The sequence below is a fragment of the Pseudochaenichthys georgianus genome, chromosome 22 (assembly GCF_902827115.2).
Source record: "Pseudochaenichthys georgianus chromosome 22, fPseGeo1.2, whole genome shotgun sequence".
NCBI lineage: Eukaryota > Metazoa > Chordata > Actinopteri > Perciformes > Channichthyidae > Pseudochaenichthys > Pseudochaenichthys georgianus.
This window is the reverse complement of record NC_047524.1, coordinates 3,777,546-3,802,680: the sequence shown is the minus strand read 5'-3', so window position 1 is coordinate 3,802,680 and position 25,135 is coordinate 3,777,546. Positions and strand designations below refer to the sequence as shown.

The 25,135-nt window shown below is 43.4% G+C and overlaps 1 protein-coding gene across 1 annotated transcript; it reads right to left on the bottom strand.

The window, feature by feature from the left end:
* Positions 1–642: 642 nt before the first annotated feature.
* On the bottom strand, positions 643–19,408 carry plppr3a (phospholipid phosphatase related 3a). The gene is made up of 9 exons (XM_034111082.2): positions 19,129–19,408; positions 14,863–14,966; positions 14,331–14,516; positions 12,469–12,598; positions 11,232–11,427; positions 9,946–10,003; positions 7,103–7,276; positions 5,451–6,254; positions 643–4,677 (listed from the first exon to the last, which is right to left on the bottom strand). The coding sequence occupies exons 2-9, from the start codon at positions 14,941–14,943 to the stop codon at positions 3,643–3,645; spliced, it is 2,664 nt and encodes an 887-aa protein (XP_033966973.1). The 5' UTR covers positions 14,944–14,966; positions 19,129–19,408; the 3' UTR covers positions 643–3,642.
* Between the last annotated feature and the right edge of the window lie 5,727 nt (positions 19,409–25,135).

Here is a 25,135-nt window from a genome sequence, read left to right as displayed (position 1 = left end):
GAATACATGCTCCCAATAAATGAGTAGAACAACACAAACAATTCAAAATGTACACACACACACACACACACACACACACACACACACACACACACACACACACACACACACACACACACACACACACACACACACACACACACACACACACACACACACACACACACACACACACACACACACACACACACACACACACACACACACACACACACACACACACACACACACACACACACACACACACACACACACACACACACACACACACACACACACACACACACACATACCATGTATACATCACTTCAGGGGACATTACATTGTCATTTGGGACTGACCAGTATTTCAGCAGTATTCATTATGGAAACCTGACACTCGCCCACACAAAAGGAGCAAATGTTGCAAATGTGCTGTATCTGTCTGGCTCTGTGTGCTCATGCGTGTGTGTGTGTGTGTGTGTGTGTGTGTGTGTGCGTGTGTGTGTGTGTGTGTGTGTGTCAATGTTTGAGTGTACAGTATGAATGAGCATGAAAGTACTCATAACCCAAGAATCAATGAAACATATCCTTTTCATTAGAGCTGCAGTAAAAGCTGACCCGCAAGTAACACAAGATGAAACCTCAGTTACGAAGTCTTCGTTTTATTATTCAAATGCGTTATTAATGTTACACATCACCACAGATAGAAAACATTAGCCCATAGAAAAGGACTGCAGAATAATGAATAAGATTAATAATATTATGTAATATCAAGTATTTTCACAGGCAAAATGGGGGAAAGTAGTACGATAATCACCAGCACTGTAAATACAGCATGTCTGCCCGTCGAAGGCGACAGCACAGACTTGAAGCATAGTTTTAAAAAACACGCTCGTACACACACATGCAGCACAAACCAACGAGCAACATTATCTACCAGCTCCCCCTCAGAGGAGCTCCACTACAGAGTACAACTTCCATTTATCTTTCCCCGTCCCAGCACAACTTTACAAAACCAGTTCATGTATCCTTCTGATGACGTGGTACAAGTCTTCCGTGTGTTTGAGTCTGTAAGCGACACTGTAAAATAAAGCACTTCATTGAAAGGAATCTCTTTTTGTATTTAGAAAGAACTGCAATGTATAAAATGATAGGTAGCAAATAATGACTTACACCGTAGTATAAATACACATAAGAGGCAGGGGCGAGAAAGAGCACACACTTCCTCTCGTCTTGTAGATTTTAAGTTTCTTAGGGCTGCAACTACTGATTATTTTTATTATAGGTTAATCATTTCATGGTTAATTATTAATCGTTTGATCCAAATTTGAAAACATCTAGACCAGGGGTGTCAAACTCAATTTCATCGCGGGCCACATCAGCATTATGGCTGCACTCAAAGGGCCGGTTGTAACTTTAAGACTATATAAAAATACATATCATATATACATAAAATAATGTATTATATTACATTATTGCCTCTGCATTGGATTATTATCGGATAGAGTAATAACGTCTGAAAGCAGAAGTCTATGGCAAATAATTGCAATTATCTTCAGTGAGAATGTCACAAAATGATTTAAAAAGAAAAGCCAAATTCTGGAAAAAAAGTCAAAATCGGAAAAAAGTGAAATGTTTTTTTAAGAAGTGACATTTGAAAAAATAAAGTAACATTTACAAAAACAATCCTAAGAAAAAAGGCATGTTTAGAAGAAAAAAAAGTCAAATTCTGAGAAAAAAAGTCAAATTTGAGACGCATTGTGGGACATGTAGTTTATGGGCAACGTGCTTCTGTAAATATGCATGTAACCGTATAATATTCTTTGCAAGCTCTTGTGGGGCCACATACAATTAAGTCACGGGCCGGATATGGCCCCCGGGCCTTGAGTTTGACACCCCTGATCTAGACGTAAACCTTTAATTGGTAAGCTCATTCGGGACACGCTGTATGCCACAGCTTGTTGTACCTACTCTCTTGTTCTGGACCTTTGGACTGCATTACAGAGACCTCATCCGCCCATGGAGTTCATCTGCTCGTCCGACCATTCAAACCAAGCAATGCAAATCCAAAGCCGACGAGAAAGTGGAGCTTACTTTGACTTTGTTTTGAAGGTTCTGGAAGGTTCTGTCACTTTAATTAAAAAAGGGAATTTATTTGATCATAAAAAAAGACCTACCTAAAAAATTGTAACACTTTCTAATAAGGCATACTTAAATAAGGGTCACGATCTCGAGAGACCCTGCAAAGGATAAGTGGGTATAAATAATAGATGAAGTCTGGAGCTGTAAATATTGTAAACATTAGCTTCTCCTATAAAACACATTTGCACCCCGACGAAAGATGTTTTTCAACCCTGAAGTTGCTCTTAAAAAGAAAAAAAGTCTTATTACCGATGATTAAAGCATAAATAAAACATCATTAATAAAACAACATATTTGAAACCCCTTGTAAAGTATGCATGTTTAGAAAGTAGTGCCACAATCTTTGAAATGTAAACATGTGTAAACAGAGACTGCTAGCAACACTAGCCACTATCCAAGCGGCACCTGCGCATGTCGGTGGTGATGGCGGTCTGCACTCCTGGCTTCCCATTAACAGTCCCGTCACCGTTGTGTTTCGCCAGAGGAGCCAATGCAAAGGCCTATGGAGGAAGAGTGTGCTAGCATGGTTTGATAAACAACCGTTAATCTCCTTAGTGCTGCTTCAGGCTCCGTGGCAGGTTTGGCACACAGCAGACAGACTGGCTGCCTACCTCCTTCGATTTGGGAACAATTCCCTTTCCATTCCGACGCCTCTCATGTTTACAACAGTAATCCAGTCAGTGACGTCTGTATAGGGGTGCCCAACTGTGCGTGATCCTCCTTATGCCCACCCCCCCTCCTCCATCTCACACCCCGACTAGAAGTAACACTTTCTAAGCCGGATCTCTCTGGTGGATACTACAGACAGATTTGCATGGTGTCTAACATACATTTCCCCATTTAGTTTTTGTAATCAGAGGGGGGGAAAAAGACTCTTGTGGGTTGTTGCTAATACTCTTGGATCTGTGGTTGAACTTACCGTGGCCTGTCTTTTTGTATTTTATAGCTTTTATTTCAAGTTTTTCTTACAACGGAAAATTATCTGTGTGTATTGGCTGGCAAACAGCTGCACTACTTTTCGGAGAGCTAGTATAGCCTGTAGTTGTTTTCTTTTCGGAGTCTTATCCCTCCTCTCAAGGGAAACTCAATTTAGCAAATCCCAAACCGTGTATTGTGATATCTCTCTCTCAGCTGCAGCCTCTTCCACTCCTTCTTTGAATGCGTCTTAAAGAGAAACGGAGGATGTCGGTGAAGCGAGGGTTTTTAATTCTTCACCCGGCTCTTTGACTCCCCTGCTCTCGTCTGTTCTTTTCCCAGTCAGAGCCGTTGAGCCGGCGCTGTGGGCAGTGTGTGTGAGCAGGAGAGAAAACCAGATCCCCTGCTGGGCATGTGTGAGCTGCCAGACCTCCACCCATGCTGCCCCTCATTTCCAGCGTTTTCACTGAAGCTTCTGTTCAGAGTCTCTAAACCCTTTTGTCATTTTTCAAAAGTCACTATTCGCCCGCCACATCCTACTTTGTTTCACTGTCTCTTTCAGCGGAGTCCTCTGCAGTACATAAAGATGACAAAGCCGTCTTCACTATAACATCCTCTCGTTCTGCATGGCCTTGTAGTAGTGCTCCTGCTCGGCGTGGCTACGGGCGGAGGGCCGGCGAGGGAGGGTGGAGGTGCGGGACAGCGACTGGTTGTGGCCGTCCATCAGTAAGTCTGGATGGGGAGGAGGGGGAAGCATGCTGGAGCAGGACGGGTGAGGAGGTGGAGGCATGGAGGACGAGGAGTGAGGTGGAGGGGGCAAAGGGGAAGAGGATAGATGATGTGGAGGTGGCAAAGGGGAAGAGGATAGATGATGTGGAGGTGGCAAAGGGGAAGAGGATGGATGCGGAGGTAGGGGCATTTGAAAGGAGGATGGGTGAGGTGGTGGGGGCATTTGAGAGGAAGATGGGTGAGGATGGGGGGGAATGGGAGAAGATGATGGGAGGGGTGGTGGGGGCAGCTGAGAGGACAGGTGAGGAGGCATGTGAGAGGAGGCAGGGTGAGGAAGATGAGGAAGCATAGGAGAGGAGCTTGGGTGAGGAGGCAGAGGCAAAGGGGAAGGAGACGAGTGGGGAGGCGGTGGTGGTAGAGGGGACGACAGCATGTGAAGAAGGGGAGGCAGAGGAGAGGTGGAGGTGGGTGGGGGAGGCAGATCGGCTCCTCCCTCGGCGCTGGGTGAGGAGGAGGAGGAGCAGTGAGATTCCTTTTTCACCGGCAGAGTCCGGTAGTCCCGGTACTGACTGACATTGTCCTGCCGCTGCAGCGCCAGGCGGTGTTTGTCCGCTGCCGTGTCGGCGGACATCATGTTTCCGCTGATGGTGTTCCTCCACTCCCACGGCTTGCCGTTAGCGGCCGACACGCGCACCACCGGGTGGTGAGGGGCGTGAGCGTCGATGGTGACGATGCTCCCGCTGCCGGCTATGCTCCCCGGGTTGCTCCCCGTGCAGCTGTCGCGATCAGACGGGATCCGGTAATAGGGCGACTCAGAGCAGTTCGAGCCACCGCCAGAGGAGGAGCCGCCTTCTGACGTCTTAGTGGACGAAGTGACCCCATGGCCCTGCTGCTTGGACATGGCTATCACCTGGAGGACGGAAACACATGTATTGAGAATGTAGAACCACTTGTCCCAAAGCGTTTTAAAAACAGCTTTGTTCCAGCAGCCGTATAATAAATGATCAAGCTGAGTCAATGTCACAGATGCTAAGAAAGCGATGCATATTTATTTATTAACTTTCTGGGTTGCTCATGTTTGTACTAGTGGTTTTCGAATGATTTTAGATGTGATGTATGTGTCATAATGGATCCCTTTTCTTTTATTTGAAAACCAAATCTACCTACAGGTACAAATAAATAACATGAACCTGAAAGGAAAAAAGATCATCTGGAAAATTGACCTCACTTTTGCATTGTCAATTTCTGGTTCCAAAGTAAATGATGAGCTTCCATTGCTTTCAAGGGCAGCATTTTGTATTTTTCAAAACAGCTGAACGATTCTGTTCGGGGGCTTTCATTGCAGTAATTATGAAAAAGGTTATAGTAACACGTTCAGTATCCCTAACAGACGTTCTATTGAGATTTAACTCCAACTATAATAAGTGTTTGAATCCCAGCGTGAGTATTTTATATTGGAAACTAATCAGTGAAATTGGCTCCACACGTGTTTTGATTTGACCATCACAATAAATCATGAGGTGTGTTGCATATGCAGCGTTTGGCAGCCATTAAATCTTCTTGTCTGGACTATATTTGTAGGAACTGGCTGCATGCCACTAGAAATCAAAGAAGGAGAAATTACTTCTCTAAAGAATATAATTATATGATTTGCAGGCATTCATTTTCCAATTTCTTCCTCACCTGAGTGACTCTCGGCTGGTTGGGCTGGATGTTCGGCACACGGGGGGTCGACACTGCGATCGGCCCGACCCCCGGCTCTTTCCCCCCGCCTCCATCTTGGAGTGACATCCACTTGGCGCGGGTCTTGGCACTCTTCGGAGAGACAGGCGGCGGCCGGCTGGCCTCTTCGGGGATGTGAACGAGTGGGGGCGAGACCACCATCCTGGCTCCAGTTGGTGTGGCGATGCCCTTGTTGGCTTGCACTGTGGGATAAAGAGAGGAGGGCATCTCCTGGTCCTCCTCCCCCTCATCTCCCCCGTCCCTCCTGTCCACCCCTTCCTCCTCGTCTCTTGAAATGTGGCTGCGGAGCTCCACCGACCGCTGCCTCCACTCTGTCACCAGTTGCCGAGACCTCTGGGAGTCATAGGGCACGCTGAAGGTCATGTGACGCTGCGTGGTGGGCAGCTCGTCTGAGGGTGAGATGGGGCTGTTGCCGTTGGCGACGCGGGGCAAGGTGTTACTGAATGTAACCATGGTTTCCTTGCCCATTGGACCCCGGGTTGCCAGGAGCTCCACATCAGCACTCGCTCGTTTGAGGGAAGCCAACGACGCCTTCTCCCTCCTCACCTTACTGCGAGCTCCAGACCCGAGCCCCGCCCCAAGCTCCTCTCTGCTCTCAGACACCCTGGGGGTCTTCCTGTACAGCGAGTCATGACTCCGCTGGGTCAGCACCCTCAGGCCGTCCTTCTGCTGAGCTGGGGTCAGTCTCTGTAGAGAGGGAGCATCTTCCTCTGATGCTTTGAAGTTTCCCACTGCGAACACAGCCTGAGACACGGATACAGGGCGGTGGGGGGATTGGGGAAGAGGAGATAGAAATACCAAGCATGTTAGATAAAGTCTGAAGCGTGAACATGTGCTTTCTTTAATCTTTTGGAGGGAAATTGTTTTATATTTCTATTAGTGGGGAGCAAATGCATGAATAGGCATTTCTCCTTCTTTCTGTTGTCTAGTCTGAGTTTGACGTGATTCATTTGCTTCGCCCTCTTAAGATTTATCCTTTAATGAAAGGAGGAAACGCTCTCCCTCTTAAAATGTAAAAGACGAGAAAGAAAGAGAGTTAGAGGAGGAGGGAAGCGTGGAGAATGGAGACGACAAGTTTTCTTAACATGAAGTGTGAAATTGTGCCAGAGAATTCTTATCGGATTATTCTTTCTCTCTCCCTTCCCTCCGAAATAGAAAAAGGCTATAAATAGATCCTGTCCAAAAAAAACTGCTGAAGTGCTGAAGCCACATGGAGAGGGTGTTAAAATAATAATTTGTTAGCAAATACTGTGATAGTGTTATAATAATACAATGTGACAATTCAGTCAATGCAAAAATAACAAAAGCACTTAATTAGAACATATATTTATGTGTATTTGGTCATTACTACCTTGCTGCATGCATAGTGTTAACTTCTCCATGGGGACAAATGACACCCCTAAATACTTAAAAACAAAAGCTGGCACTCAAAACTCTGAAATAGGAAAGACATTTCAAAACAGTCTCACTTGTAAAATGTCTCCGAACAAGTTAAAGTAGCATAAAAGGTAGGTATCTTGAAATCAGCTAAATAGATTAAGCCCTTTAAGTATTTTCCCACAGGTTTTAGTTTGATACATATTTTCACTTACCAGGTAGACTCCTACACCGGCTCCTATGAGGTATCCCACGTATACGTCTATGGGGTGACTGCGGTACTGCGTGATCTGTGTCAGCCCGGCGAGGCCCGCCGCCATGCAGAAGGCAAACACCAGCAACGGCTTCAGCAGCTTGGTCGTGGTGTTGATGCTGGCATTTAAATACATCTGCAGAGAAAAAAGGCACGCATTAATATGCCAGCCAGATGCATGGAGACTGAGCTGGAGATCTCATTAAAAGGCACACTGCAGTAAAACTTGACCTCAGCGGTAGACTGATTTACAGTTTACAGGATTAAAATAAAATTGTATTTTATACTTATTATTAAAAGAACAATTAGAACTGCTGGGAAATATACTTGCTCAAAGTTAATTGGGATGATTAATACCACTTTTATGTTTGTGTTTGAAATAAAAGGCTACAGCTAACAGCCGGTTAGCTTAGCTAAGCTTAGCATTAGCATATCGTGTGGAAGCAGGGGAAACAGCTTTCACTCTTTAAACCAAGCTAAGCTAAATGGGTCCTTCCTTTCTGAGCAAAAAATTAAATAAATGTCACTTAATGTTATTCATATAACTGGGTAACATAATTTCACTTCTTTCAAATGCAACTGCACTTGTTTAAAAATGCTCTTGAAGTGACATTATAGGCTATATAAGAAAAAAATCAAACAACCTTTCTCTTATTGTTTGTGGTCCTTGAAAATTATTTGAATAATGTATGGATTGTTAGAGGCATTTTAAACTAGTTAGGGTAAACTAGGTCATTACGATGAATAGAGTGGGGAAGTATAAGCAGGCGGGAAATAGGAAGGGAGACAGGATATATTCATAGATTAACATTGAAATTCTCTGCATGCACAACATATTTCGATTACATAAAGAAGCTGACAGCTGAGTGACAGAGAAGCAGGCTTGGCAAACATATCCATTTTAACAAGCTGGTCCATCTAGTAGTGAGCTTTAAAATCCAACTTTTCCAGACGCAAGAATCTGCCAGAAGGTTAACATTTCAGTGACTTCCAATGCAATCAATGTGTCCACTTTATCAAGCCATCTGCTTTTACTGTCAGGTTCCAGCTAATACAAAAATAAACAACCAAATGTGTGAAGAGAAGGTAGGCTATGGAAACTACTGGAAACATTTCACTCGATTGTGAAGTTTTTGATACTTAATACAATAAATACATGTTCTAATGTAATGGGAAGTGTAGAATAAAGAAAAATCCTCCGAGTTAACAGATATTAACAGAGTCTACACAGAGACAACATGATGCAACAATAGCAACCGAAACAGCTGCTTTCCATCTCTTCCTCTCCTACCTATTCCCTCCCATCAGAAATCAGTCTGGTAGGCTTTAATGAGCACACTCTGAGTGAGGCAGCAGAGATATGGCCAGTAGCTTGAATAGCCTTTGTTAGAGGCGTGTGTGTGTGTGTGTGTGTGTGTGTGTGTGTGTGTGTGTGTGTGTGTGTGTGTGTGTGTGTGTGTGGTCTAGCATTACTATACTTGTGGGGACCTACATCTGTTTACATAGTCACGTGCGGGGACTGGCTTCCCTTATGGGGACAAATTGGAGGTCCCCATGAGGGGGGTCATTAATTTTAGGGTGAAGACTTGGTTAGGTTTAGGATTAGGGTTAGGGTTAGGGTAAGGGTTAGGGTTAGGCATGTGTTGGTTATGGTGAAGGTTAGGATAAGTCTCCAGGAAATGCATGTAAGACAATGTAATGTCCCCTGAAGTGATGTATACATGGTATGTGTGTGTGTGTGTGTGTGTGTGTGTGTGTGTGTGTGTGTGTGTGTGTGTGTGTGTGTGTGTGTACTTTGCTGTACAGTTCACATACTGCTGCTGTCAGCACCGGAATACAGAATGGCACAACGCCACTACCAATATGATCTAGGATGTCAAAGCCAACAGAAATCTGACCTTAAAAGTCAGTTCATATTATTTTTTTAATGTATGATTTGGATGGTTTTTATCCCGAGGGTACTGTAGTCTGAAATCCGGAAATCTCTCAGTGAGTAAACAACATAATACAATTGTGATTTATGCATGAAGTGACAGTGATGTTTTTCCAGCTAGAATCCTCTGTGAAGCAGGAACTCATCTTATTTTGCCAGCAGCAACATTCATTAAAAATAAGTGGTTATCGTGAAAACAGATAATTTAACGGATAAACTGTTGACTTCAAAAGTCATGGAGATTTTCTAATAAAAACAACATTTAACAAATAAATGTAGTGCAGAGGTGATACTTCTGTATCACCGAGCATTTGTCTTACAAAAAATGAAGGCAACAATCCAGCTCCTAAATGGAACAATAAATATTTTCAGAGTGAGAGTCGCTGAGTGTTTTAGATATCAGCGATAGAGATAATTGCTTTCTCTTGGATTTAATGGAACGAGATGGCACTCTGAGTGTGGTCAGACATGTATACAAAACTCTAAAGTAATGAGTATTTGCAGAAATCATGAAGCTCAAGATAATCCACAGACCCTGTTGTGAGCAGTTCTATTGACTATTTGTATATCTACCTTACACTTGCAAACCATATCACTGTGCAGAAGGAAGCGTCAACTACTCAGGGGAGAGACTTCTATTCCAGATATCTCCAACACACGGCAACTCACACCAAAACAATCTGATAATAAGCACTACAGGTAAGAGGTTTTAAGGTGAACTGTCCCTTTAACTACTTCAAGGTTAGAGTGAATTCATGTTCATAAGAGAGACACCTCTAATCGACCACACACACAGTCCCAAACACATGCAAGCACAAAGTTAATGATGCAATTACATCAAACTCAAGGTACACAAACACAGAGGTGCTTACGGAGATATAGACAGCAGCGAAGCCAGAGAGCGTTGCATGCTGGGATGGAAATGTTTTCCTGAAGGAAAAAAGGGGCAGAGTTAGGCGGGAAAGAGTGAAGGCCGAAAGACAAAGAGAGATTTATGCCTCATATAAAAAAGCTGAGTGGATTTTGTGTGTTTATTGACTCGTGAATAAACGTGAAAAAGCTGTTTGTGATGTTGACATTAAACCTGTGTCCCTGGATCTGAGCATTAATCAACATAAAACTATGGGCTTTAGTGGGAACATCAGGGGAGAGTAAATTAGTTGAGGTCAAAGTCGCTAATTTAGAGTTTAGAAAACTGAATCGTGAATCTGATTTAATTGTGTGCTTATCGTCTGTTTACCTTCTCCCACTTGTTCAGGGTTAAACCTTTGTGTACGCTAATTGTTGGGATTAAGAATTTAGTTGACATTTGATGAAGTTTTGCTTTCTCGCTGCGAGTTAGATTCCATCATAATTACCCATAACTATTCCTTTAAGGATATGACATTTGGAAAGCGTTACATAAATATAGGTTCTCACAAGTATGTGTGTTTATACTAGGATATCATCGTTAGCAGATATTTAACTTTCTGTTTCTGTCTGTTTGCAGTTATTATGTCCGGCTAAACCTAAAGTAGCTGCTGAAGCGTGTTTGTCTGACCTCTGTCGGTTCATTTGACTGTTCACTGCTAAAGAGTTTATTCAATACGGTCGATTAGCCGCAGCACCTGATAGTGAGATTTTACTGCTGGGAAGAATAAGCGCATTATAAAGGCTTTGTACAGTTGCAAAAAAACACTTAACTTTACCAATATCCTTCGTAAGCAAATATTATTCTACAAACATTTTATCTCTACGCTTTTTTTAATCTTTTGTAATCCTTTTCAAATCTAAATTAGTTGAATGACTCTTAGTCTTAGTTTACACACTCACCCCTGCAAGATGGTGATGTGTAGAAATATACAGTATTGTTCTTTCATGAGTGAAACTAATTGTGGTTTGTAGCATTTTCTGATGAATCATATATGTATAAGCAGAACCTCAACAGAAGGCATTTTTTATATACTTTTGTGCATCAACTTGCAAGGGAACTAACATTTCTGTAGAAACTTATAAAAAAACTATAATCCTGGAATGAATGCACTGAATATCTGAGTGCCATTATGTTTTATTTTCAGTTGTATCCAGGATGCAGATTTTTTTATTCAGGCAGCTTGACACTTTCCACGTGTCCATGGATGCTGTTTTTAGGACGTCTACATGTATCTGTGTGTCTTACCTAGCTGACATGATGGCATACTGATCCTTCCCCAAGCATATGTCCCGTGTGATGTAGGCATTATTGTCACATGACACTCCTGGAGCCGTGTAATTGGGCTGGCAGACGGTGAGGAAGAAAGGGGAGTGGTAACCGGTCGCTAACTGGATGACATCTGTCACCAGGGCTGTTGCCAGGAGACCGAACACATGAACACCTGAGGGAGACGGAGATAGAGATGGTAGCCTTGGTAGATGAACAAAAAAAGCCCTGTGAGAATTCTTCACTATGAGCGGTTCACTTATGAACACCTGCTGGAAAAACGACTCGAAATGTGCTCCAACCACCTGAAGGGACACCGCAAGCCTTCAGTTTGTAACGTTGAGAAGCTTTCCCGCAGACAGGGAAATTAAGCAAAGTGAATTAATGACTCTGTTCACTTCAAAGCTCAAAGTCGGCCTAAAGGTATACTTCCCGTGGAGCATTCTATCATGCCCATTTCCTTTCAAGTCACCCTTGATTTAATGCATGTAATTAGCTTTTTTCCTTATTCTAAAAAGTGGAATCAAGGTGGGGGCTCGGCCCGTTAAATGGAAGAGTTTATCAGAGACAAAACTGATATCCACCTTAAAAACAACAGCATTTATTCTCTAACTACCCTCAGCAGGTTGTTCATTACAGTGTCGACTGTTTTGTAAGCCGAAAGGAGCAGATGTAAACTACACATGAAGACAAGTTCACTCTTTGAAGTATTAGTCCTCTGTATCATTCGACAAATGCTTCACTTCAGTGCTTGTGTAGAATTATGTGATTTAGATAGCATGTGCAGAATATGCTTTGTGGCAAACCATGCCTAGCAACCACCATATGTCAAAGTTTCCCTGAGCTGAACAACGTTACCCTTACATTTGTCTTTGACCATAAGGTAAAAACCAAAGTTAAACTGAAAAATAAAAATAAACAAACCGTACAAAGAGGCAAATTGAAGTAAAATCGAGTCTGACATGGCAATCCTGTCACACTTAGTAACTGATTGACTTAAACACACTGCATTAGCAAGCACTTCAATGAGGTGTAATTCAAATGCTTTATTTATGCATCTTCATTACCAACAGAATCCGATGCTTCTATGGGGAAACAAATATCTTTTTGGCAAACCATGCGGTTAACGAGAGCCTTTAAAAACTGCACAACAACTATTGCTACGTCCATACCAACAACCAAAAGCTCCTAAAGGATCGCTAGGAGTTGGACGTACCGACAAAGCGCACGGTTCTGCGTAGGAAGGAGTTGAAGCTGCAGCCTCCAGCGTTGATGCTGCTCTCCGACTTGGGACATGTCTTCAGTTTGGACTGCAGACAGTACGTTAGGCCCTCCCCCATCATTATCTACAAACAGAAAGGAAAGGGAACATAAGTGGGGGGAAAGTACATTTCTGTTGTATCGTAGGCACAGTCAGAGAGAAAAATATGAAAAAAGAACAAAAAGAACGAGACAAAAAGAGGAAAGAATCAAATAGGAAAACGGGTAAAAGTGCTATTAATGTCAAAAATCCATTTGTGTGATTGTGATCTACTGTGAGGGAGAGATGTGGAGGGGGAACGGAGGCGAGGTGCTATCGAATAGTGATCACTTCCAATCTGAGTGATAGATGAGTGTTGGAGAGCTCTGCTCCTTTCCATGCTGCTGATGGATTAGCAGTGTGTGTGTGCGTGTGTGTCAGTGTGTGTGTATTGATTGGGGGGCCTGGGATGTGTTTGATGGTGTGTATTGGCATGTCAGGTGTGAATTTATCAATGAGGCCATTGATTCGGCATTTCTGAGGGGAGATTTAATTTGCTTAGCGAGTGTTGGAGAAGCTTCACCTTTGCATATTTGCTTCTGTGTGTGAAGAACTCACAAACATCAAACATCCAAACCCCGAGACACTTTAGATCACTGAATATCTGAGACAAAATGAATCCTTCCCCGCACCAATACGTTTTTTTTTTGCTCTTATAAGGCTTCACTTAACAACATGTTTACCAGCAGGGAGTTATTACTCTACAAGATGTTCAGCTTTTGGTGGACAGACTGAAAATTCTGCTTTTATTAGTCAGTTTTCTAGCAGTGAGAAAATCTGATAATCCAAATAAACGCTGCCTGCAAAGCAACATATTACAATGTCAGTGATAATAATAATAATAATTCCTTACATTTATTATAGCGCTTTTTCAATGAATCAAAGCGCTTTACATATACACACATTACACATATATCATACATGCAATGGTCAGATACTGTGGACAATACCCACAGGAGATAGTTACACCAGCTAAAGAAAAAAATGGCCGTAACTACACTGTAGCTTCTGTGCATATGACAATACAACCCGTGAAGCTTGAAGATATTTCTCTATGGAGTTGGTGGAGACCAAAGAAGAAGCTAATCAAGAAAATAAGCATTCTCAGTCAATTATGAGCTGGGAGTAAACTGTGTCCAATATTGTCACTGAGGCATTTTTTGCCTATTCATTAGGACTAGACGATATATTGTGATCAATATCGTGATTGATATCATGTTAGATTTCGGACAGTGTTTTATCGTAACGTAAGTCTTCCTGCTTTTAAGTGATGTCATTTTCTAAACTAACTTTCTGGTCTTGTTTCTAGCATGCCGTGTCTGTGTGCATTAACATGGAAAGTGCATTGGTTTTAAAAATGGGAATATGATTTGATGTAATCCTATTTCTCGGAAATAGCGCCATTAGGAAAGACAAAAAATAATCATTTAAACACCATTAGATCAGTGATCCATATTTGAGGAAATCTAAGAGCATTTAAAGCTAAGTTGGTACTTGATTGAACCCAACTAGTCTGACATCACCATAATAGAGCCTTAAACTGCATGAGAAGACATGTCAGAGATACCATTGTTGGGCAACAAGGAAAAAACGCTTGCCCCAAAATGTCAGTATTTAAAAAAAAATCCAGTTCATTAAGCAGGGAACTCTCTCTTTAGCAAACAACTATCAATCAATCAATGTGTGTGTGTGCATGCTTTTGTGTGTGTGCGTGTGTGCATTTGTGTGTGTATATGTGTGTGTGTGTGTGTGTGCATGTGTGTGCCTGATGGACTTACAGATGCTGCAGGTCCAGCGAAGGCCAAACTGAGCAGCATCAGCAGCGGGATGAGCTCATCGCCCGTCTCCACGTAGGGCATGGAGAGGTCACGGTCGTGGCAACGGAAGCCAACCATCGCCGGGGACAACACATCTGTCAGCTCCAGAAAGTACAGGGACACCAAGGAGGATAGGACGATGGGGAGCTGGACAAAAGCACACACGTGCAAGGACAAAGCAGAGAGGCATGTAATGTGTGCCTGAACAAGGGGGTGATTCGTCCAGTGTTTTATCTCAGCTCTTACCACAACGACTAACGCTCACCTTCAAACACACACAACGCATGAGGACAAAGTGACGACACTATGATATTTGCTTGTTGAAAAACATGAAACTCTGCTTCCAGTCGAGGTCAGATGCACATAGATGCAATCATCATAAACAGGCACTATAGAAGGACTCCATGCAGCAGAAAGAGTGATTCATCTGTATAGTGTGTCACGGCATAGACGTATTATAGAAAGGGAGAATAATCAATCTATCAACACATACCTCGACAAAATAAAAGCATGGCAGCAGCGTCATGCTGTCTTTGGGTGGTTTCTTCTTGGCTTTGTTTTTGGGAGATGTCATCTTGGGGTGGGACCATTCGCAGCCTGTTGGGATGACAGAGTGCCAAGAGAAGGCTTTAGAGTACTTTCTATATTTCCACCATCAATATTTCTGAAAGCTTCAAAAGAACATCCTAACTTCTGTCAGGCCTGGACGACGTATCTAATGAAGGAGTCATAGGTTTAGGAAGCTGCCAAAGGCTGTTTGAAAGGCTTAGAAATAGACCAATTACGATGCGTTTGTTTAAAGAACGTGACCGCTTGTTTTCACTCATGTATTCTGAGTATTTTGTTACAGTGTTGTTGTTCGGTAATGAGGTGCCTTGTTAGCACACACACACGCACACACACACACACACACACACACACACACACACACACACACACACACACACACACACACACACACACACACACACACACACACACACACACACACACACACACACACACACACACACACACACACACACACACACACACACACACACACACACACACACAAGGTTAAAAGACGCTGAAAATCTACAGAGAAAATAATTCAAAAGGACGCTTTTAACTTCCAAATGGTTTCTACAAACTAAAGGAATCTTCCTCACAAGCTCTTAGACATGCCGACATCTCCCACCATCAGTAACCTTAAGGCGATCAGAAGGCCTCTGAGAGACGTGAGAGCCAAGGGCCCGAATGGAAAACTAAACAGAATTAAATATTCAGAGCCTTTCCTACAGCTCCCTATTCCTCTCCTTTCTGCCCGGACTGATATCTCTGCATCGGTCTTCCTTCTCGCTCAATCTTCCCCCACCAATTTTACTTATCACTTTCTCAATCACCTTCCCTCTTTCCTGCCAGTCTTTCTTCATTTGACCAACACCTTCCTCGAGACTCCTCTTCTTCTGTCTCTGTATTATGTAGTTACCTTTCTTTTTCTACCTAAGTCTACTCCTGTGCTGAGCGGGCGGCTGTGGCTAAGTGCTGGATTTCGGATCAGGGGGTCACAGGTTCAAAAGGTCTTTGTAGGACACTGATTTAAATTATTCTTAAACTATGAATTATTTTTATGCTGTGTATGTAATTTATTATATGTAATGCCTTGTCTTTTATCTGGACCCTGAGTCTGTAATAAAGTTTTCATTCATTCATTCAAACCCCACTGCAGTCAGCATGTCGTTGTGTCGCTGGGCAAGACACTTCACCCCAAATTGTTCCTGTGGGGATTGTCCACAGTACTGAATGTATGTAAGTCGCTTTGGATAAAAGCGTCTAACAAATGACATGTAATGTAATATTGACTTTTAGGCAATATTGACTTTTTAACTAAATCTATACTCATCACTAAGATGAACATACCTCAGAGGTGAGTCACTTTCTAAACCACAATGAAACATGCTGCACTTTGTGCTGAGTCTCCACTATTGAGACGGGTCTCCGTGGAGATGTTGTCTTCCATTATTGCTTAAATCACTTTTCTTCTTGAGATTTCCCTTTTTATGGCAGACAAATGGACAAGGCAGATTGAATATGAGCATAACATAAGCTGATCTGATGCTTCAATCTAAAAATAGTCTCCTTAAAGAAACACATTTTGTCTGGTGAGGCTTCTCTACCTCTTTCGCTCTCTTTCATCTTCACATTTTATTGCTCAGTGTTTGCTTTGCTTTTTTTTTTTTTTTAATTCCTGCCTCTGCTTTTTCAATTTTTCCACAGCTTCCCTTCTCTTGCCATCTGTCCTTAGTTTCAACACCTCTCTCTCTCTACCTCTCCCTGTTCTCTTCATCTCCATCCTCTTTTCTAGATTTCTGTTTCTCTCGTTCTCTCCAAGATAAGAGGGCCTGACCCAGAGGCGGTGTGAGGCACACAGAATCAAAGACTTCCACGTTGTAATTTCCATGACCGCCAGCAATGAAGAGGAGAGGAAAGGAGATGAGAGGAAAGGAGATGAGAGGAGAGGAGAGGAAAATAGGGGAAAACTGGGGACAAGATAAGCGGAGATCAAAGACCTAAATAATAAAAGAAAATTAGAACGAGTGTAGCTCCAGTTTGTGTATGTAGTGCTGGTAACGGGGGAGAAGGGGGTTGCTGTGGGGAGAGGATCAGAGACGTGGAGGATATTGGGATGGATGGATTCCAGCTGGCTGAAAGCAGCTTAGAAAGACGCTCTGTCCTGGGTCTCACTCGCATAGCTGCTTGCCTGCTTGGTCTCAGTGACCTACTCCAGTCAAGCACTTAAACCTCACCCCAACACACACACACACACACACACACACACACACACACACACACACACACACACACACACACACACACACACACACACACACACACACACACACACACACACACACACACACACACACACACACACACACACACACACACACACACACACACACACACACACACACACACACACACACACGACTACCAAGAATGCGCCTCCTGTTTAGCTATCACACCAGCAGTTGTCCTCATCATGGCAGTGTTTGCATGTGGATGAGGTGGGTTGTGTTGCCTCCGGTCCACAGACACAGCCTGTCAGGGTGGGGGGTGTTCGAGAATCAGAATACCTTTATTAGTCCCACAGAGGGGACATCTCCAAATGGACTAGAGACAAACTAGTCTGGACTGGAAGTGCATTATGGTATGTATTCCACAGTACAAGTTAGTGAAATGATTGTGTTGTCAAGTGGCATCACTGACTATAGATTATCGTGATATGGTGTGGTGGGTATGGCTTGTATCTAAAGTGTATTAGTATGCTATACAGACAGACAGGTGCAATTATTAAGGAAAAAACAATATCAAGTGTGTGGTTAAGGTGAACCATCATCTATATTTCACTTACCATTATATTCTCACAGTGTCTGGAAGTCTAATGAAAGGATTAATATTATTATTTTATAAAATAGATTTCATTTTTATTGGAGATTGTTGTCCTGAATCTCCAATATGTGGAGTATGAGAGCCTTATTATGTGACTCACATCATGTTCATCAAAACACTCAGTGACCCCTCATGCCCTGAGGGAAGCATCTAGGTTTCTCTAACTTCAGTGTCCTTATTTGATATATAAAGTAATATCAAATAATAAAGTAATATAACACATTTGTGCAGTTAAGCACTGCATGGAAGGCAGAAAATAAATCTGCCGCTATTCTGATGAGTAAAGACTTTATTTAAGCACATATGCCAGAAATAAGGCTGCCTATAGTTGATGTGAAAATGTATTGCTGTTCTCTGTGTTATGTGATAATAAACTTGACATCATGGGGTTAAAAAACAGCCGAATAGTTGAATAATTGACTAAAATTGGCAGATGAATCTATTTTTAAATAGTTGGTATTACAGCCTTGGCATTGTATAGTGGCATTTTAAATAGAGTGGGTGATTGTGAACTTTGTATTCAGTCAAGACACATAACAGTCCCATTTTGAATTCAGAATGTTGTCTTTATAGTTCAAACAAAAAAGCAGAAAATGTTTTGGTTTATTCCACATAGGTCTGCCAGGAGATTTCTGTAGAATTGTAGTAGTTTAAAATGGCACTGAAATGTTAGTCTCCCAACAGGCCATTCATTGACAGCTAACATACGAATACACAGTGTAGAGTTGCTGTTTTTATGATGACCCATGGCTAGTAAACATGAACCTTAAAAACGAATTAATGAGGTGAACATAAAGTGCAACAGAATCAATTTTCCATTCACCGTGGAGCCCCCTCATCCATCAAGAAAGTTGCAGTGCCAGCTGCCATGTCCACTGCAGGGCCCCAAAGAGCCAGAGAGACATAAAGGCCATATGCTCCATGTGGAGGAGGGTTAACACAACACCTAGAAGAACATGTTTTAGGCTGCTATCAGTCCTACTAATATACATTCACTAAGATGTATCAAAACGTGGTTAAGTTGTACTCATTTCCTGGATGGAATGCCTGTTTTTCTGAAGATGCATTTGATATGAATAACAGTTTATTTTGAGTACGATATCAAAAGGAGACACAATGAAGGAACACAATGAGCTACTGATAACATTGCTGTTCCTCCACCACGGGCAGAGATCGGCAGATTGCGTATGAGATCATCAATAATGAACGTGAAAACCATGTGCTGATTCCCCCTGCTCGCCTCTCAGCTCGTACCAGGAGCAGCGGCGGGTTTCTGGAGGATGCATGCGGGGAGAGAGAGCTGCCAGACAGCCCGAGCACTCACCTCTGTCCCGGGGGCTGCGTGAATTCACCGAGTCCCGTCGCCCCCTTCCCCCCCGGCGTGGTCTTGCGTGCTGCTCCAGTTTTGCGGTGCACCGTCCCTTTAATCCATCTCCAGCGACTCCCAAGTCACACCGAAATCCAAAAAAGCCTCCACTAATATTTAGAGAGCGCTCCGGTGAGAGGCTATTCTGGGATGACTAAATGAGGCTGGGAGAAATGAGGTTGGATGGAAGTAAGTGGGGGGACCTACAGAGCAGGAGGTGTGCGAGAGAGGAGAGGAGAGGAGAGGAGAGGAGAGGAGAGGAGAGGAGAGGAGGGTTGCTGATGGTGGAAAGTCCAATTTGCGACACTTGCTGGTTCTTCCTGTCTATTTCCTGGCTTTGAATAAGTGAGGGATTCACGTGCGTCCACCCGGTTTCTCCTCTTTACTCGCACCTGCAAGTTGTCTAATTCCCCACACAGTATTACAATAAGATCAAATTGAAATTCCCAAAAAAGGTCTTCGCAAGGCATCCATCACACGGTTTTCGGGTTCGCAGTCACAGCGCACACATACACACAAAGGCATTGGGGCGAGTAGGGCTAAGGAGGAGGAGGGGGGGGGTACAGGGGGAGGAGAGAGTGTGGTGTGTGTGTGTGCGCTTATGGTGGGGGGAGGAGACAGTCTGGTCCATACATATCCTTCTCTCCTCCTTTCCCTGCTGAATTCCTGTTTCGGGGCTACCGCCGTGCAGCGACCGAGACAAAGGGCTAGATTTGGGAATGTGTGTGTGTGGAGCGAACGCAGCCTGCGCATGTGTGCGTCAAAGCGAGGGGGCGGTGTTGAAGATAACCTGCCATCTACAAGCAGGAGCCAATTTCATTGTAATTATAATATTAGGCGCACACATCAGATACGCCTCTTGGTTCACTAAATGTCATCAGATTCGTTTGTTTGACCCTCAATTTCTTTGTCATTTAATGCACGCTGGCTCCCATGTGTCCGCCTTTGTTGACTCTAAAAGGGTGTGGCCGGCAGGCGTCTGGCCACTGTGCTGCATCTGGATTCCCCACGAGGAGCTGGTGGTGGACACGCGTTCAATAGCACCACATCCAAATTGTGAATCACATTCAATTTCACACACACCTCTGCGCTCCACTGACTCATCGTGAATGACATTGCGACAATTAGCATCAAAGAGAGAGCTGCATGTGCCATGTGCCACTGTAACACTGTTGGGTCCCCCTCCAAAAGAATGACTCTAATGCACATTGTGATGCAGCCACTGCTGTGCTGTAACCTGGGCCAAAGTGAACAGAAATGTGTTATTTTTTTCAGTAATGTAATTAAACAAATAGAAACTAAGGTACTGAAACAAGTTCTGTTACTAAAACAAACACCAATACATACAGTTGATACACCTGGATAAATAAAGGTTTGAAATGAAATGAAATGAAACAAATGCATATTAAAGGTGGGGTAGGTCAGTTTGAGAAACCGGCTCGAGATCGCTAGAATTTGAAAATACACAACCGGAGAAAATCTGCCACTTCCTTATAGAGCCCCTCCTCCAACACACACGAACGCGCACATGACCAATGAGGGCACGAGATAAGTGTGTGCCCCGATGGAAGGCTGACAGGCAGGTAGGCCAACTTTTTATAGTATTACGGCTTCTACAGATGACATTTTTTTATGGATTTTTTGTCAAAGCACTTCAGATATTCATTGCTATCGGGATGTTAAGAGCATTCCATGGAATAAAACAAAAAGTGTATCTCGAGCCGGTTTCTGAAACTTACCTACCCCACCTTTAAGAGATACAATAAAAACAATGTGTGGCTGCATAAATAATGTATGTATTACCCCAAACTGCATTTAGGTTAATGGTTAAGTAAGTAACCAAATACAATTCGAACTAAGTCATTGACATGCTATGACTTTATACTTACTCCACCACGACACGTTTAAATCTTGAACACTGTCTTTGTCTCCCTTATCCAGCGATACAGTCCCTCTCATTCAATAACTGACCAGAAAATCGGTCTAGAACCACCATTTGTTTTTACATGTGCACTTTTGTGGTTGCTGAAGGTGTTCTCTGTTGGAGATCTATATCCTCTGCTCCCACACTTATCAGCTCTTAATGGAGCTGAAAACTGAATTTACAAATCTATTCAATACCCACGGGTTTGTCTCCATCCCTAAATAATCTCTTAAAGGTGGGGTAGGTAAGTTTCAGAAACCGGCTCGAGATACACCTTTTGTTATATTCCATGGAATGCTCTTAACATCCCGATAGCAATGAATATCTTAAGTGCTTTGACAAAAATCCATAAAAAAATGTCATCTGTAGAAGCCGTAATACTGTAAAAAGTACGACCAATCCGTTTAGCCGGCCCCTACCTGCCTGTCAGCCTTCCATCGGGGCACAAACTTATCTCGTGCCCTCATTGGTCATGTGCGCGTTCGTATGTGTTGGAGGAGGGGCTCTGTAAGGAAGTGGCAGATTTTCTCCGGTTGTGTATTTTCAAATTCTAGCGATCTCGAGCCGGTTTCTCAAATGTACCTACCCCACCTTTAAGCCAATCATTGTTGACACATAGTCAGGGACACTTGTATTTTATTTACAGTGTATGCACATCTTAGAGTGTGCAGAGCAGGAGGAAGTAGCCTGCTGACCAGCCTGCAAGGGTTTTGCACTCATTCATAGATTTTCTACACCCCCACCCTCCCTCTCCCTCCGCCTCTCCCTCAATCTCTGTCATTTGGCTCTGTGTCACTGCTCACTGCTAGATGAATGGGGGGCGCTCCATTTAGTGTTGATCCAGTCTCCGGTTGCCAGGGAGTTTCTCTGGTTCTCATGGGGTACTCCCTCGTACTCCCCTTCTCATTCCCTACCCAGGGCCCCCACCCCGACAGCATCTCACACACACCGCCACCATCTCAACACCCAAGGGTTGGTCACAGCTGGCAGGAGCTAATAAACTCATCACTCACAGGGTCTGGATCCTATTTACCTACTAGACAAAGCGTTATAGAGAGAGAGAGAGAGAGACATGTGAGGTGGAGGTGGATGCACACTGTCCTCTGCTCCACACAGAGTATACTCACACGCCTCTCAACATGGTGGATTTGGTACCCCTGAGATGCAGAAATCGCCACCATTGTATTTTCTTTAATTCAGAATTAGTTATGCGCGTTGGGGATTCTTAAGTTTGATTAGAATTCTTCTCGACTGCTGTTCACACACGTGACCCAATTACTTGTCTGAGCTAAAGGACGGCCATCTCAGGGCAAAACCACAGGCAGACAACCACATGTGCACGGCTAATGCAGGTAGGCACTCATGCAGGTTCACACACACTGTACACATTTAGCTAGTGCAGACTAACAGGCTGAGGCACACACCTCACATGTGTTGCATGAAAGCATCTCTGCACGTCCACACACTCGTCCACCGAGCACACACGATTCTGAAATTGGATTCTGATTGATTTTTTTTAACAACCCATTGTGTGCACCTCGTCAGCTGACAAAGAGCCCATTGTTTATTTTATTACAACAAGGAGAATCCAGCCATGTGCATTGCATAGAACATGTGATCGATCGGATCCATAACTGCGCGATTATCTTCACTTTATACAGTCTAGTCAATGCACCAGCACTACATCATCTGCATGCTATCTCTCACCAATCCTCTTCAAACAACCCACACACTGTTAGCTCTCATCTGTATTGAAGAATTATTTTCTGCAGTATCAATTTTTCCTCTCCCTCACAAAGTGTCACATTTCATTTAAGCTCTCAATTTTCAGTGTTAGATAGTAAATGCTATCTTAAAGGTGTATTAATGTTACAATGATTATATGGTTAAGAAAACATTCCACCGTGATATGAAACACAATCGATCAATACAGATGAAATGTGAAACGTGATTTACTCTGCCATGTTATCTAGGCCACTGCTACATGGGGTGACTGAAGTGTGACTGACTAACATATATACACGAGGGCAACACACACACACACACACACACACACACACACACACACACACACACACACACACACACACACACACACACACACACACACACACACACACACACACACACACACACACACACACACACACACACACACACACACACACACACACACACACACACACACACACACACACACACACACACACACACACACACACACACACACACACACACACACACACACACACACACACACACACACACCTCGCTACCTATACAGGGATCCTTCACACACAGTGAAATATCCTCTGATTCTCTGCAGGTATGTTCACTCCACACTCATGTTAGGTTCAAGTGCCTCTTTGTGGTTGAACGCTGCCATTACATGATAAGTTAAACAACACCATTACACCCTCAGGTCGAGTAGCAGTGCTTACACCTCCTCCCAAGTGGCCTCAGAAACTAAGACATGTCAAAGTGACGTCTCTGGATCTGTGCCTAAATGAACCAAGAACACGTTCAAACCTTACTACTCTGCTGAAATCCCACATTTGACATTGACTGTAATTGTTTCTAATACAGATTATAGGTGATATAACTATGTCATGGATTTCACAATTTAAAATGTGACCTAAGTATATCAATTTCCTGACAAGATAAACACCATAATCAGCCACAAGTCACTAACCAATTACTCTCCAAAGCACTCCACGGTAACACTTTGCTACAGTGGGTGTAGATTAACTAAAGACAGATACAGCCAGGGGCGCCGCCAGGGATTTTGGGCCCCATGAAAATATATCACATTGGGCCCCACCACCAGGCACAGGCCACTTTGTTTATAAATTACCTCGAGGGCCATACCAAATGGTCTAGCGGTCCGCATCACAACACAATGCTGCTCACCTCCTTCAGTTGGGAGAAAAGCTGGTTCAGCCTTATGGGGGGACAGGGCTGCTGAGCCTAAAGATGGAGCTGTTGGTCCTGGCACCAAGGGGAGGGACAACTGATTTAGTATGAATAGGCGCTAAAAATGTGCCTGCATTTATTAAAGGTAGGGAGGTAATAATAATAATAATAATAAATTGGATTTATATAGCGCTTTTATAATACCCAAAGACGCTTTACAATATGAGGGGGGGGGGGGGGGGGGGGGGTAGATAGACTGGGGCAGGTAGACAACAGACTAAGAAAAAACAACAAAAACGACAAAACAAAACACAGTGGCAGTCAGGAGGAGGTCGAAAATGAGTGGGGGGGTGTTTTACGGATAGAGAGAGGTGAAAAGATGGGTTTTGAGGCGGGACTGGAACAGAGTGAGGGACTCGGACTCACAGAGGTCTTGGGGGAGGGAGTAAGAATGGAGAAACCAGCTCGAGTGTGCTAAAATTACACAACGTAAAAAAATCTGCCCCTTCCTTCAGACTTCCTTACAGAGCCCCTCCTCCATCACACACGAACGCGCACATGACCAATGAGGGCACGAGATAAGTTTGTGCCCAGATGGAAGGCTGACAGGCAGGTAGGCCATCCAGTTACTTTAGCCGGGCCGGCTCAGATGATTGGTCGTGCTTTTTACAGCGCCACGGCTTCCACAGATGACATTTTTTTTATGTATTTTTTGTCAAATCATTTAATATATTCATTGCTATCGGGATGTGAAGAGCATTCCATGGAATATAACAAGTGTTTCTGAAGTGAATTACCTACCATACCTTTAAATGTCAGCTAAAAGAGCAGTGAAATTAAAGACCTCTGCATTTTCTGTAAAGATATTAACAGTACTTAATGTCAGCTTAGTAAACAAAAAAACATTAGCTAACAGACTAATTTCCACCACTCATGGACTACACCCACCTTTTCTTGTGAAAAACTGGGTGACATACTGTCACCCTTTAGTCCCTCTCTCTTGTCTTTCTCTCCTTTCTCTTCTTTTCTTAGAGACTGACTTTGTTGGTTGTTGAAACATGGTAGCCTACTACACAGTATGTAGGCTAAGTACTAGCATCCCTCCTCACATGCTTTCACACTCTGCAA